This window comes from Manis pentadactyla, chromosome 6, assembly GCF_030020395.1.
Source record: "Manis pentadactyla isolate mManPen7 chromosome 6, mManPen7.hap1, whole genome shotgun sequence".
NCBI classification, from domain to species: domain Eukaryota; kingdom Metazoa; phylum Chordata; class Mammalia; order Pholidota; family Manidae; genus Manis; species Manis pentadactyla.
The window spans coordinates 132507152-132520240 of NC_080024.1; the positions used below are offsets into that span (position 1 = coordinate 132507152).

The 13089-nt window shown below is 40.7% G+C and overlaps 1 protein-coding gene across 6 annotated transcripts in view; it reads right to left on the bottom strand.

Annotated features, from left to right (window-relative positions):
* Positions 1–13089, bottom strand: part of EPG5 (ectopic P-granules 5 autophagy tethering factor) — a 115630-nt gene that overhangs the window by 86996 nt on the left and 15545 nt on the right. For 5 of the 6 annotated variants that reach the window (XM_057504146.1, XM_057504145.1, XM_036918695.2 and 2 more), the window contains 8 exons: positions 12510–12753; positions 11550–11686; positions 10553–10660; positions 9600–9673; positions 7545–7650; positions 5208–5322; positions 4631–4781; positions 1537–1692 (listed from right to left, as the gene is read on the bottom strand). In XM_057504146.1, coding sequence (XP_057360129.1) covers positions 1537–1692; positions 4631–4781; positions 5208–5322; positions 7545–7650; positions 9600–9673; positions 10553–10660; positions 11550–11686; positions 12510–12753 — 1091 coding nt within the window. The remainder of the gene's footprint in view (positions 1–1536; positions 1693–4630; positions 4782–5207; positions 5323–7544; positions 7651–9599; positions 9674–10552; positions 10661–11549; positions 11687–12509; positions 12754–13089) is intronic. The other variant, XM_036918696.2, reaches the window with a different exon arrangement.

Genomic DNA, 13089 nt, shown 5'->3' on the forward strand with positions numbered 1-13089 from the left:
TGTCACAGGACAGTGCATATTTCAGAGTATGAAATTCCATATAAGACAGACATGGGCTAAATCTGGCTTAGAGTTTTGCTGTTTCAGTTTTGGTTTGTTTTAGGCTGGGGGATAGCTAATGTCAGAAACTTCCACTGGAGTGCCAAAGAACGTCAAATTTCATGGCTTCAAATATCTGATTCTCATATAACTTCTTTCCTATAATAAACTACACTCAACAATAGTTCTCAATATTTAAAGTTTAAAATAGCTGCTATCAGTATGAATTACATATATAATGTCACAGGAGGGTTCATAGCTCAGTATATACAGCTAGTAAGTAACTATGGTCTCAGCTCAGCAAGCACAAGAACAAGTGACAGATCAGAGATGGAGGACTCTTCCCAAGCACCAGGCCAGCTTCAGGGGTACGGTCTATGCACTGGCCACCCACCCACCTCTGCCACGGTTCTGCACAAGACTTGGTTCAATGTCTAAGAATATGTAACAAAGTAATCTGTATTTCTAAGCCCAAGTTCTATTTATCTCAGAGCCATGCCTTCTGAGTGCCCAAAAGTGGTTAAGACTTAGTCAAGGATCTTTCTCTAAGCGAGCAGTTACTCTGTTCTTCATCTGAAGCCACAGAAGAACTATCACCACGTACATGTGAAAAGTCCTTTATGGTTTAAAAAGTGTTTCCACATACTACTGCACTTCATCCTTGCAACACAGCCATGAAGTCGATAAAAGAGGTAGTATCACCATCTCCATTTTATAAATGAAGAAAGTGAGACCACAAATAGTAACTTACCCAAGACTAATAGATGTAAATGGCATGACAAGACTCAATCCAACTACACAACACACAATAAATAAAAAGCTGAGGCTAAGAAACCCATGGACAAGAGGGAGTGAAGCAAGGTCAGAAGGCGGCAAAGGTCGGGGAGAGCTGGCAGTTCATAAGCAGAGCTGCATGCGGCTGGGGGCCGGCCAATCTCTCCTAGAGGAAGGCACTATGCTATGGCAGAACTCGCTCCAATGCTTAGCCAGAAGCACAGGGAAGACAGTGCAGGATGCATGGCTGTGCTCCTGCCTCTGCCTCAAAAGTACCCTACATTGTACAAAGCAGCACAGACAGTGTGATCAGCAGACGACATTTACAGGGCCAAGACAGGGGACCAGGGCCCACGACAGTCCTAGAAATTAAAACCCTCACAGTAAGACAACTTAAGCAGTAAAATCAGCAAATCGTTTGCTGGTCTCAGAGATGGGTGTGAAATAGAATTCACAGTGCTCAAGGCTAATCTAAAAGTTCAACAGTGGCAAAACTGAGGTATCAGAATTGGGTTATTTTAACACTGAAAGAAACCTGAAAGAGAAGGCATTTCAGTCAACACTACAGATAAGCAAACTACAGCACAGAATTTGCCCGAGATGAAAAAGAGATAAAATACACAAAGACATTATAGGTAGAAAATCACTTCAGTCAACTTTCATGCCGATCTTCCCCATGTGGCTGGGGAACCATTCCTCAGCAATCATCACTGCACGTCTTACCTTTTGGCTTTCAGCACGTGGAGGACGGCTCTCAAAAATAGCTCATCAAATTCAACCTGTAGTTTCTCTGTGGAGTAGGGCTGCTGGGCCAATCCCAAACCTCGGTTGTGGCTCACATACTGTGCCCAGTGGTCACTTACATAACCAAGGGTTATCCTGAGCATGAGGGTGATAGAACAGCACTTTTCATTAGCACATTCAATATTGGCACCTCTGTTCCATTTGAAGCATTAATTATTCAACTTACTGAACACTATCTTTTAGGTTCTAAAGGGAACTCGATGGGGGTAAACTCTACCCTCATGGAGCATATGTCGGGTGGGGTGCAAACAGACAATAAGCAAAATAAGGTAAAATGTATCATCTGGCACATGGTTGTAAGTCACATTGAGAAAAATAAGTAGAAGTGGAAAATAAAGATTTTCTGGAGTTGGTAGGAGGGGAGGCTGGCCTAAAGGGGTGGGTTGGGAGTAGGAAAGGCCCACTGAAGAGGGACCTGTGAGGAAGATGGGAAGAAGGCCCAGGGCTGTCTAAGGGAAGAGCATCCAGGTAGAAGAAACAACCAGGCTCCGACGTGTTCCATATGTTGGAGCAAGAGCAAGGCAGCCAGTGTGCGGGCAGAAGTCAGCTGGAGAGGAAATCAGAAAAGTTTCAGGAAACCAGACCATCGAGGGTCCTGTAGGTCACTGTGAGGGCTGCCTTTTACTCTGAATGAGACTGGCAGCAGTAGGGTCTTGAGCAGAAGAGTGAGGAGCTTACTCAATATTTACAGGGAACCCTGGGTACCATGAGAATAAGCTGGGGGGTGGGGAGGAGCAAGGGCAAAAGCAGGAGAGTAAGTCAGGAGGCTTGTGATGATCAGGGAGAAGCAACCAGGACTGAACTGGGGTGGCAGCAGCAACAATATGGGTGAGAAGTTGGCATCTGGAAATAATAGCATGCTTCATTGATTCAAAAGCATGCATTCTTCCACACTTTATTCTCTGCAATTGGAATGTTAAAATCGATATGCCACAATTTGGCTGTCTCTTTTCTGTCTTGATGGCACTCAAAATACATCTTCAGAATTGCTGGCATCTTAGATTTGATGAAAGATGGTATTTAAAGGTAGAGATGACAGAACTGGCTGTTAGATTGGGTGAGGAGTGTAACAGAGAAAAGTCATGAATGACACTACATGTTTTGGCCCAAGCAACCAGACGACTTAAGTTGCCACTTACTGAAATCGGGAAGACAATGGAAGGGGCAGTTTGGGAGGTGGGAACAGTAAGTTCACTTGGGGAATATTACCGAAAATGTTCATGAGTCACCCAAGTGGAGCTGCTAGGTTGGCAGCTGGATATACAAGTTCATCAGACAGGTAAGGGCTAGACTAGAATTCTGAAAATTGAAACAGTATTTGGGTATTTAAAGACAGGAGAATGGATGAGATCCCCCGAAGCAAGTCCGGATAAAGCAGAGAGGTCGAGGGACTGGGCTCTGAGGCAGTCTGACATAAATTTGGGAGGGGAGAATGAAACCAAGGAGATAGGAAATGGAGAATTCAGGAGAGCATGGTATTCTGGAAACCAAGCAGAGAAAATGTTTTAAGGAGAAGGTGATCAGCTCCAAGCAGGTTGCTCTGTGAACAACATGAGCATGTAAAGAAGGATGAAGACAGAACTTCCCAGTGGGTCAGCAGCACAAAGTTTATTAGTGACCCTCATTCTTGACAGCAGTTTGGGTAGTTTTGGGGAGAAAAGTCTAATTGTGGAGAGAGTACAAGGGAGAATGGAGGGAAAAAACTGGAACCAATAATTGGCCTGAGGAGAGGGACCCTGTGGCAAATTGTTCTACAGCTGGAAGGTATGAGAAAACTCTGTGATAGATACAAACAAAAGTAAGCAGATGGACCACAAAGAAAGAACAATCATAATATACAATTATCAGCTGCAAATACTTACATAGAAATAATAATGTGAAGAGTGAATACTGGTCTTAAAACAATAGTAATAACAATACTTTTCATTATAGTAGTAACAATGCCTGCAGCTATTCAGAGAAGAAAATGAGAAAGCATAGTCCTAATACATAGTTAAGCACTCAATCCTATACCACAATGTGATCCCAAGTATGAATTTTACCTTATTTACCAAGCAGAGTCAGAAAATGAATGTCTGGACTTTTGGTAACACGTAGATAGGCTTTTAGCTTTTAAGAAACTACTCCAAGTCACCAGCCATCCCTCTTTCCACCATCTCATTTTTATTACCCTTTACAAAGGCTCTCTCTCAACCTTAAAAGTGACCCCCAGCCTTCCATCATTTATCTGGCTTATAAAACTGATGGATATACATCTAAAATAAATTAATTAAAATAGATTTTTTGGGGGGAAGAAAGGTGGGGAGGGGGAGAAGTTTTGCAGATTGTAGAGCTTTTTTGAGAGGGAAGGAAGGGAGGTTGGAAGAAATAACAGCATATTTACATGCTGTAGGGAATGACTCAGTAAAGATAGAAAAACTGATGATGCAGAAAAGTAGGTACAAGATTAATTTAATGAAAAACAGTAAATATTCTTGAAATTTATTCATACTTGATAATAAAAACATAAACCCACCTTTCACTCAAATTATACAGTGGCCACTGATGAAGTCTTTGCAAGTTTCTCTCAATGGCATTTAAGAGAAATTAGAATAAGAATAAATTAAGAGAGAAAACAGGGAGACAATGAGGCAAAGAGCTGTTGCCAACTCTCCGTAACTAAGTGACAATTTCCAGGCAACAGCTAGGAGGCAGAAGAAAACACACAGCAAAGGAAGGGGAAAGAGCCTGCATTTTCCTTGACCAAGTTGTTTCTCTGGCCAACTTCAACCTGGCAGCTGCTTTGAGGATCTTGACTCCAAGAACAAATATCTAGCAAACCAGTTAAGTTTGAAATAATTAACCAAATATCTGACTGGAAGCAATTAAAGAATTCCCATCTATAGATGGTAAAAAAAAAAAAAGTTGTTACTTTGTGAAAAATAAGACTTGAAGTATACACTAAAACGTCCATCCTCATCTGTCCAACCAGGATGAAAGTGAATAGGAAGGGATGTGTCAACAGCTGCATTACCTGATCATGTAACCAACTCGCTTCACAAACTGCCTGTAGCGCGCTCTATTAAAGGTTTCCAACCCCACAGCCAAAAGTTCCACTAGTGAGTTAGCAAAGGCAAAAATTTTCATCATCTCTTGAGGTCTTGTTGTTTCAGGTAAATAATCACCTAGAAGTTAATCAGAGAAAAGGAAAAAGTTATAATTACTATAGAAAAACACTGAAGGATATAGGTGTCAATACCTCAGTGAGGAAACCAAGCCAAGACTAAGAAGAATTAACAATCCTCATTGCTTTGGCTCTTAGGTCAATGTGAAATGGGAAACTTGAGGCAAAGTACAAAACTAAAACAATTTATTAAAGCTGGGCAGTGTGCAAGCTGGTTGGCCTTTTTGCAGTTAAGCACTACATAGGAAACAACGAGCCCAAGAGAGGGGAAGCCACCTCAGCAAGGTGTGATGTCATCATCTCCATATAGTATGGCCAGGCACAGGGGAACCTGAATCAGGAGGCTGCATGAGATGTTAAGACTTGATGCTGACTTCCGGACTGAGCTTGCCACTACCATATTTGATGTATGACAAAATTAGACTACCTTTTGCTTTAACCCCAAGCAGATGTTGAAAGAATTCATGAAATGGAAACTGTGATAAAAGGACAACCAAGTCATCTTCATCAAGGAGAATCCAACTGGTCTCAGGGTCTTCATCCTAAGAGAAAAGATGCAAAATCATGTCTTCTGATTTGATCAGATCACACTATGGTCTAGAGTTACAGAAGCCAGATTATCACAGGTCTCAGTGATATGTGTGAGGTACTCTCATGAGTTTTCATGGAGTTCTCCTCCAGGACAGAGATTCATAGTATCAGTTCCATAGATGAGCTATAAATCCCCTGAAATTGCAATCACAATTTTACATGTGTCTGGGTTACATCCATTCATTAGTGGTTGAAACTGTTCTCATTGAATTTCCATCCCAAAAAAAGATTTAAAAAAAAATCCTTTAGAGTGGGGATCTTACTATAAAGCTCAGTGCTTTGACAACATCAATTAAAGAACCATGTACTAAAGTCCAAGTTATTTTAGGTACAAATCAAAATCACTTGCCCAAAAATCAACGTCTACTGTAAGACTCAACAGACTTACCAAGAAGCAATTAGCATTTGCTATGGATAACTGAAGTTCTGTTGTCAATGAGTGCTGCTGAAAGCAGGATAACAATAACAATGGTCATACACAGGGATTATACAGGGGAAATCCTTCAGTTTTTTTGTTTACTACAGGGCAAAATCATCACCTTACAAGCCAAATTGATTTGTTTCCCAAGATATGCTACATTCAAAAGAAAATGCTGTAAAGAGATCCAGAAATATTGAAGAATATCTCACCCCAATTTCAAAAAGGGAATAATGTAACCCATTCGTATTTCCTTAAGCCACTCATTTTTACTCTCTACATGTCCTAAATGGCTAACAAGAGCCTCAAAAACTCAGAGCAGTAGTTCTCAACTCTGGCTATACATCATCAGGGAGGCTTTTAAACACATGGATGTCTGGGTATGGGCCTGGGAGAGATTAAGTTGCCCATGTTGCTCTAATATACAGCTAGTGTCAAGAAACCACTGATGTGGAGAATCCAGAGTGCCTTGCTAGCACTCTGACACTGTCATCTACTCCCCAAGTTCTGAAGTCACCCAACATTTAGTGAGTGCTAGCTAGGAGCCAGGAACCATTGCAGGATCCTTAATCATTATCTACCTCTGGAATTAAATGTAGGAAACCTACCAGAAAAAAAAGATTTCTCTCTCAGGAGAGACTACTCTTGGAAACAAAACAAAACAAACGAACAAAAACCCCTGCCCCATCACAATCTTGTAAGACCAATTTGCATGAGCTCCTGAGAATCTCTCTTCAGGATGACTGTTGATCTCTAGCAAAGATGTCTGCATGTCTACATCATTTACCACCATTTCACCACCACCTACAAATCCCAGGAAAAGTAAAATGAGTATGAAGGGCTCTCCATTCCTGAATGAGCCCCACAGCAGCAATTGCTATTATTCTGAGAACTGTCTGCTACACTTTCAACTCCTTTTAAAGAGAAGGAGTTTTAGTAAATCCAGTCCCTAGCCATCCTGGACAAGTACATCATATCAGGGTCTGGACCAAAAAAAGCACTGGACCAAAAAATATATAAATTTTATACAATGTGAAAATATTTCCAGGCTCCAAATGCTCCCAGCTGAACAGGAAGATATTCTAGAGAAGGACATGGCATAGCACACTGGCTTAGGGCACAATCTCTGATAACTAGCTGGATTCCTCACAAATACACTAACCACAGGTACAGTAGAAAGAAAAAGTAACAAGTGTTATCCTGAGAAACTGGATTTTGATCATTAAATTATCACAAGAAACAGAGAACCAGCTTCTACCTTTCAAATGAGAAGATCTGGGCTAGATAGTTTGTATGAGTTAAGGTAGAACCTTGGTAAGTTCTGACTTTTTATTATACACACTCAGATTACCTGGAGATGGTATCTCAAACCCAGAGACAGACAAAAACATAAAATATGGAACAAATATAAAAGCATAAAACAAAATCCTAATATAAATTTTATACAATGTGAAAATATTTTCAGGCTCCAAATGCTCCCAGCTGAACAGGAAGATATTCTAGAGAAGGACATGGCATAGCATGCTGGCTTAGGGCACAAGCTCTGCCATTTAATGACTAAATGATTTGGGACAAATTCCTTCCCTGAGCTGTACCTGCTTCCTCATCAGTAAAACGGGATCACATCAGTACTTGCCCCATGGGACTGTTGAAAGGATTAAATGAGATAATATGTGAAAACTTCTTAGAACAATACTTGGCACATAAGAAGAGCACAAAAGTGATTAATCAAAACAATGCAGACATACAGATTACCTCTTCTCCTCCCTCGTCTACAAGTGTCCACGTCCCAGATGCAGGCCCAGAGGAAGATGGCTTCTGCTCACTGGGCTTCATGTGGCATAGGAACTCTGCTCGATTTCTAAAGGACAAGGGAAATCATTCCAATCACATGAACACAGAAAGCCCACGTGCATGCATTCTGGGTCTTCCACTCACCCTGAAGAAGAGTCAGCCATGGACCTATCTTCAAGTGGCTCAAACTAGTGAACAAGCAATAAGAACTGGCTGGAACTCAAGGAGACTAAAACCTTACTCACTTTGGAATAGACCCCAAGCGTTCTGAATTAGTAAGGAGGAGTAAAGCTGCAGACAAGCGGTTGTATTGGCCCAGCTCCCACACACAGGAATCCTCCATATATACAGATTGCTGCAGAACCCTCACTCTAACCAGGCTTACAAAGTATGGCCAGGTAGGTGACTTTAGGGAACATGCTTTATTGAGTAAAAAAAAAAAAAGAATTTATAAGGTGCAGAAGCTTATTTTTAGGGCAAAACAGTACATCTAATCACAAAAACATTTTTAAGTCAAAACATCTACCATGTGTAGGGGCAGGCCCCTGGATCCAGACAGTGGGAGAGAGGAACTGGGGAGAACTGCCGCTACCAGGCTTCACAGGTGTTGGCTGGATCTGATGAACAGGTGTAACCAGAGAAGTTTCTTCTCTTGGACCAAAATCCAGTTCTCAGTCCCCTGTTCCTTCCTTGCTGACCTGACCCTGAAAATTCATCCATTCCTTCCTTTAACCAGGAACTTTCCTCCTTGACTTTCAGCTCTGTAGCCCTCCTGCTGCCCTTTCAACCTAGTGAGCTCCAATCCTGAAGCTCCAAATGTCCACTGCTATCTTTAAGTATGTCCACTTGTATGCCTTAATGGCTTTAATCTTAGCTCCTTATGAAAGAGCTCTCCTTTCTGTCTTTTCAATCTGTTAGGGCTGCCAATGCCCTCATGGTAACTCAGACTCAGTAGTCTACAGGACTATGTCTGAACCACTCCTTTCCCCATTTTCCTTATTTGGTTACCTTCTTAATCGTTTTCTGAGAAGATGACATGTTGGCTCCCCTTTGTCTCTTCCCCACCACGATTCCCCCAATTCAGGCTTCAAGGCAGATAGGCTTTCAGGACCGAGAACCAGTAGAAGTGACATTGTTCTAGGTCACCTAGGCACAGCCTCTGCCTTCTGCCCCAGTTAAAGATGGGCCCCCTTGATGATGAGTTGGGTTCCAGAGCCCATGCAGCCAGACATCTGTAACTCTAATTCAACTAAGCAGAAGCACATCTTCTGCCTCAAGTCCTTCTTAATCTTCCTTAAATACAACTTTTACCCTTGTTCAAAAACCTTAAATTGGTACAAAGGCCAGAAAATATCAAACCTAGATCACTCTGTCTTAATGTCAAGGCCTTCTATAATCCATCTTATCCTAGTCAGGCATCTTTATCACTGTCTCCCATGCTCCCCTTCACTCCAGCCAAGCTGCTCTCCTACCCATCCATCCTCCACACCGCTTCCCTCACTGGTAATCTGGTCCACTGCTCACTATTCCCACCTACAGTGCCCTCCCTACACCTCTCCTACTAAAACCTGTTCCATTCTTCAAGTCCAGCTCATCCACTTGGAACCCAGACTGACTCCTCTACTCTACTCTCTTTATTCTCTTCATTTCTATTGCATCAACCAAAGCTTCACGATTGAGCACTTCAATCTCTATGATTTTGTTTTCCTCTGCTACTAGAATCTCTTTTTCTAAGCAACAGATGGTTTTTGTCTCCCCACAGCGCCTATGATGACATATGACAGGAAAAGCAAACCCACTAAAATGGGAGACCCCCAAAAAAGGTTAATCATTTATACACAAGCAGTTAATTGGGTCACTTAGAAACAAAGTATCAAACCCAAAGAAAACCTGCACTGTTAACTTCTGGGATGCTGACACTTCCCTTAGCAGTTCTTTGGACCTGGGCAGCTTAGGAAGCCTTTGGTAAAAAAGAAGCATTTCAGTTTCTACTTCCCAAGGCTCTTCCACACTTACTTGACCGGAGACATTAGCAGGGCAAGGGACTGCATAAAATGAAAGACCCCTGATGGGTTATTCAACACCTTGATCTGAAATCAGAAAGGAAAAGGCATACTGTAGACAACCAGCAACCCAAGCACCCACCATCTTGGTTCCCCAGCACTCGGGAAAAGGGAGCTGTTAGGAGGCAAAGATGGGCCTGGCACGGTACCCACAAGCGTGAGAGCACAGCTCTGGGTCACCCGGCAGCACCGGTGCGGCTGTACTCGGACAGCAGAGGGAGCTGCGCAGTTATGTCAGTTCCTTGAGACAGGATGGGACGAAGGACACGGTGGCTATTTCAATCCAAAGATAAGCAAAACAAAACAAAACAAAAATCCTCCTTCTACCTAAAAAGAGTCAAACTTCTTGCCACCAGAAATACTAAAGAAAAGGTAATGTGGAGAAGTTGAACCTGGCTTCTATCCATCTAAATGGCTACTATGAGGAACCAAACCCAAATGCAGGCAGCAGAGAGACCTGTAAACCATGTCATCACTGCCTAAGCCGGCTACGTGAGAGACGGTCGATCGCACAGGCCTGGATCTCCGCTAGTATGAAAGAACTTCGAGATGCTGGTGGTTTCTGTTTTACCTACACCAACCGTGGTGTGACATAGATTAACTTAGGAAGCCATGTTGAATATTACAGAAAAACGTCCTAGCAAAACTTTCTGCACAGAAATTTTACAGAATTAAATGACCTACAACTGAACTTTGCAAATCTATCTTAATTTCATCAATTATGGGTGGCCCAAGAAGTTCCAGCATAAAAACTCCTACAAATATACACTGGGATATATTTTAAGAATCTCATTTTAAATAACACTATTTTTTAAGTAGCCCTTTTTTAAAAAAAAGCAATTTCTTCTAGCAAAATGTTTAGCAAAATCTTTCTTAACCCCCTCAGAATCAGGTCATTCACCATACCTGGATGAAAGGAACAGCCCATTTACTAACACCAGCAGGGCATCGAAGAATATGGTTTAAGAGGAAGAAGTGATGTCCAGGACAACCAGCTCTTTGTAACACTGATACCTGAGCAGCGAAGGACATACAGTTTCACTATTTAAAAAGAAAAAAATCTGTATCTAGGGGAACTAGTAAAGTCACTTAGCCAATGTTTAAATACATGGAACTTTCAAAAGAATAACCAGACATAAGATTAGTCCTATTGATGGGTTGAGTTCCTACGACAGAGGCTATAAGTCTATGAACACTGGGATAAAAATCATAAGCAATTTCTCTGCAGATCTAATTTTTATTATCTAGCAAATTACAAATCACTAACATTCCTGGCTATATGTGAATAGATGTAAGTCAAGTAGTTTAACCTATTCCCAGTTTGTAAGTTTTCTCAAATCCATGTAAGTATGCTTGGGACCTCACCCCATATTTAAGAATTTTAGAATGAACCTAAAAAAAAGCATCCAAGGCTGCTCATTGTGAAACACAACCAATAAACACCCCCCACTCTGGGACACACCTAACAGCTCTTTCCTAAGTTTCCCAAATCCTGGTATCTTACTTTTTTCCCTTCAAAAATGTTTTAAAGTATGATTAAGTGCAACATGAAGCAAAAAATGACAAAAATAAATGATTTGGTAAATTTTTAGATCAAGATACCTATATTCTGAATAAGCATCTAGTCTTAAATTTAGCATGCTTCCCACATTTCCAATTCTTCCTAAGACGAAGACCCAAGATTTTTTTGCTTAAGGTTTATCAGAGAGAAAAAGCACTTTGTGTTTAATAATGTACCAGATAACTTATTTCCATGTGTCATGATCAAAGAAAATGTCCCTAAGTAATACATTAAATGAATTAGCTGAGAAGGCTATTGGGAAAAAACCCATAATGAAATAAGAGACAATTCTTAAATTATCAAGGAAATAAAAGACTACTATGTCTATGTCTGTTCCCTTACCAATTTCTGCAGCCAGAGAAGAATATTGTCATGGAACTGAGTGTCTTCATGAACTCTCCTGGTGAACATGAATAAGACACTAACGCACTCCTTTAGCTGACACAGATCAGAGGGAACGCTGTCTGTCTGCTCAGAAGCTATAAAAAAAGACAGGATTTAGTGAGTCCACATAAATGGGGTTTGGGGGAGAATTTGTAATGTCTCCACTTAAAAAACAAAAACACCTATTCAAAATATTTAGTTCAGATAAAAATCTAAGGAGAAAAGTTGCCTCTAAATATCTGAATGCCTACTAAACACGTAAACCAAAAAAATTTTTAACTTTGTGACATACTTCAAAAGCAAGGGAAAATTAACTTCACCAAAATTTATTTTTTATTTAAAAAATCAGCTCTCTGGCCTAGCCCCAGCTGTTTGGTTAGTTATAAAAACAATGAAGGAGAAGGATTTTTGCCTTTAAATGATCTTAAATATATCTCCCAGAAATAAAAATTGCACAATTAACCATAATTAATAAGCACATCATACAGTAAAGGCTAATTTCTTAAAATCCAAAATAAAATGAAAAATTCAGAACATTATATAAATCCTGGACAAGCAAAAATAAAGTACAAGAGACTGAGGATGAAAAAGTATTGGTATCAGTTTTATACTCAAAAACTGTACTTGGACTTTGCTTGGTAACAAACATGTAAATTAGAGGACAGTAAGGGTCACTGATGATAAAAGCAAGCTCTTTGGCTTCCTAAAGAAGCAAAGAATGATAGCTACAGTGCCCTGATCCCAAGAAATGTTATTAGGGCAGATCTCGATCCTCTATTGGGGAAGACGAGGTAAAACAGCAAGCACAAATGGTCTCTTATATAATACCAATTAGTTTACAATCAATTCAACCCGATTGTACCCCTCCATTCTTCTTCATTTCACACCACAAGAGGGAGATTTTCATTTCCTACACACCTTGGCCTTGCTGATGAATTGCTAAAGTTCTCAGGACAGCGGAACTATTGAGTAATGCATAGATGTAAGACTCCACTTGCAACCTTGAGAGCACAGAAGTGTAAGAATGCAGAGCCAGGGTCTGGTGGAGGTGCTCAGATTTGGCATCAAATAGCTTCTTTAGCTCCCCCAGTGCATTTTCATTCATCTCTACTCTTTGGTAGCGATGATAACCTGAAACTTTCACTTGATCTGCACAGATACCCTAGTGGTGGACAAAAGAATAAAATATGAAACCAGTTACTTTTTGCACTTGAAATAATCAGGCAGTAAGTATACAATGCATAGGATTCAGTACCATTTTCAAAGACCTTACAAATCAGAGTGAAGGGTCAATACTACCATGTAAATAATACTGTTCACATAGAACAATAAATCAAGCATATAATTAGGTGCCAAGGAGTATGCCATCACAAATGCATCACAAGTTCAGGGAAGAGAAACCCTAAGAAGAAATATATGGAGAAACATACAAGAACATAACAGGACTTGTCCCTATGACTCTGATGACTGATATCTTACTTTCTATCCTATAAACACT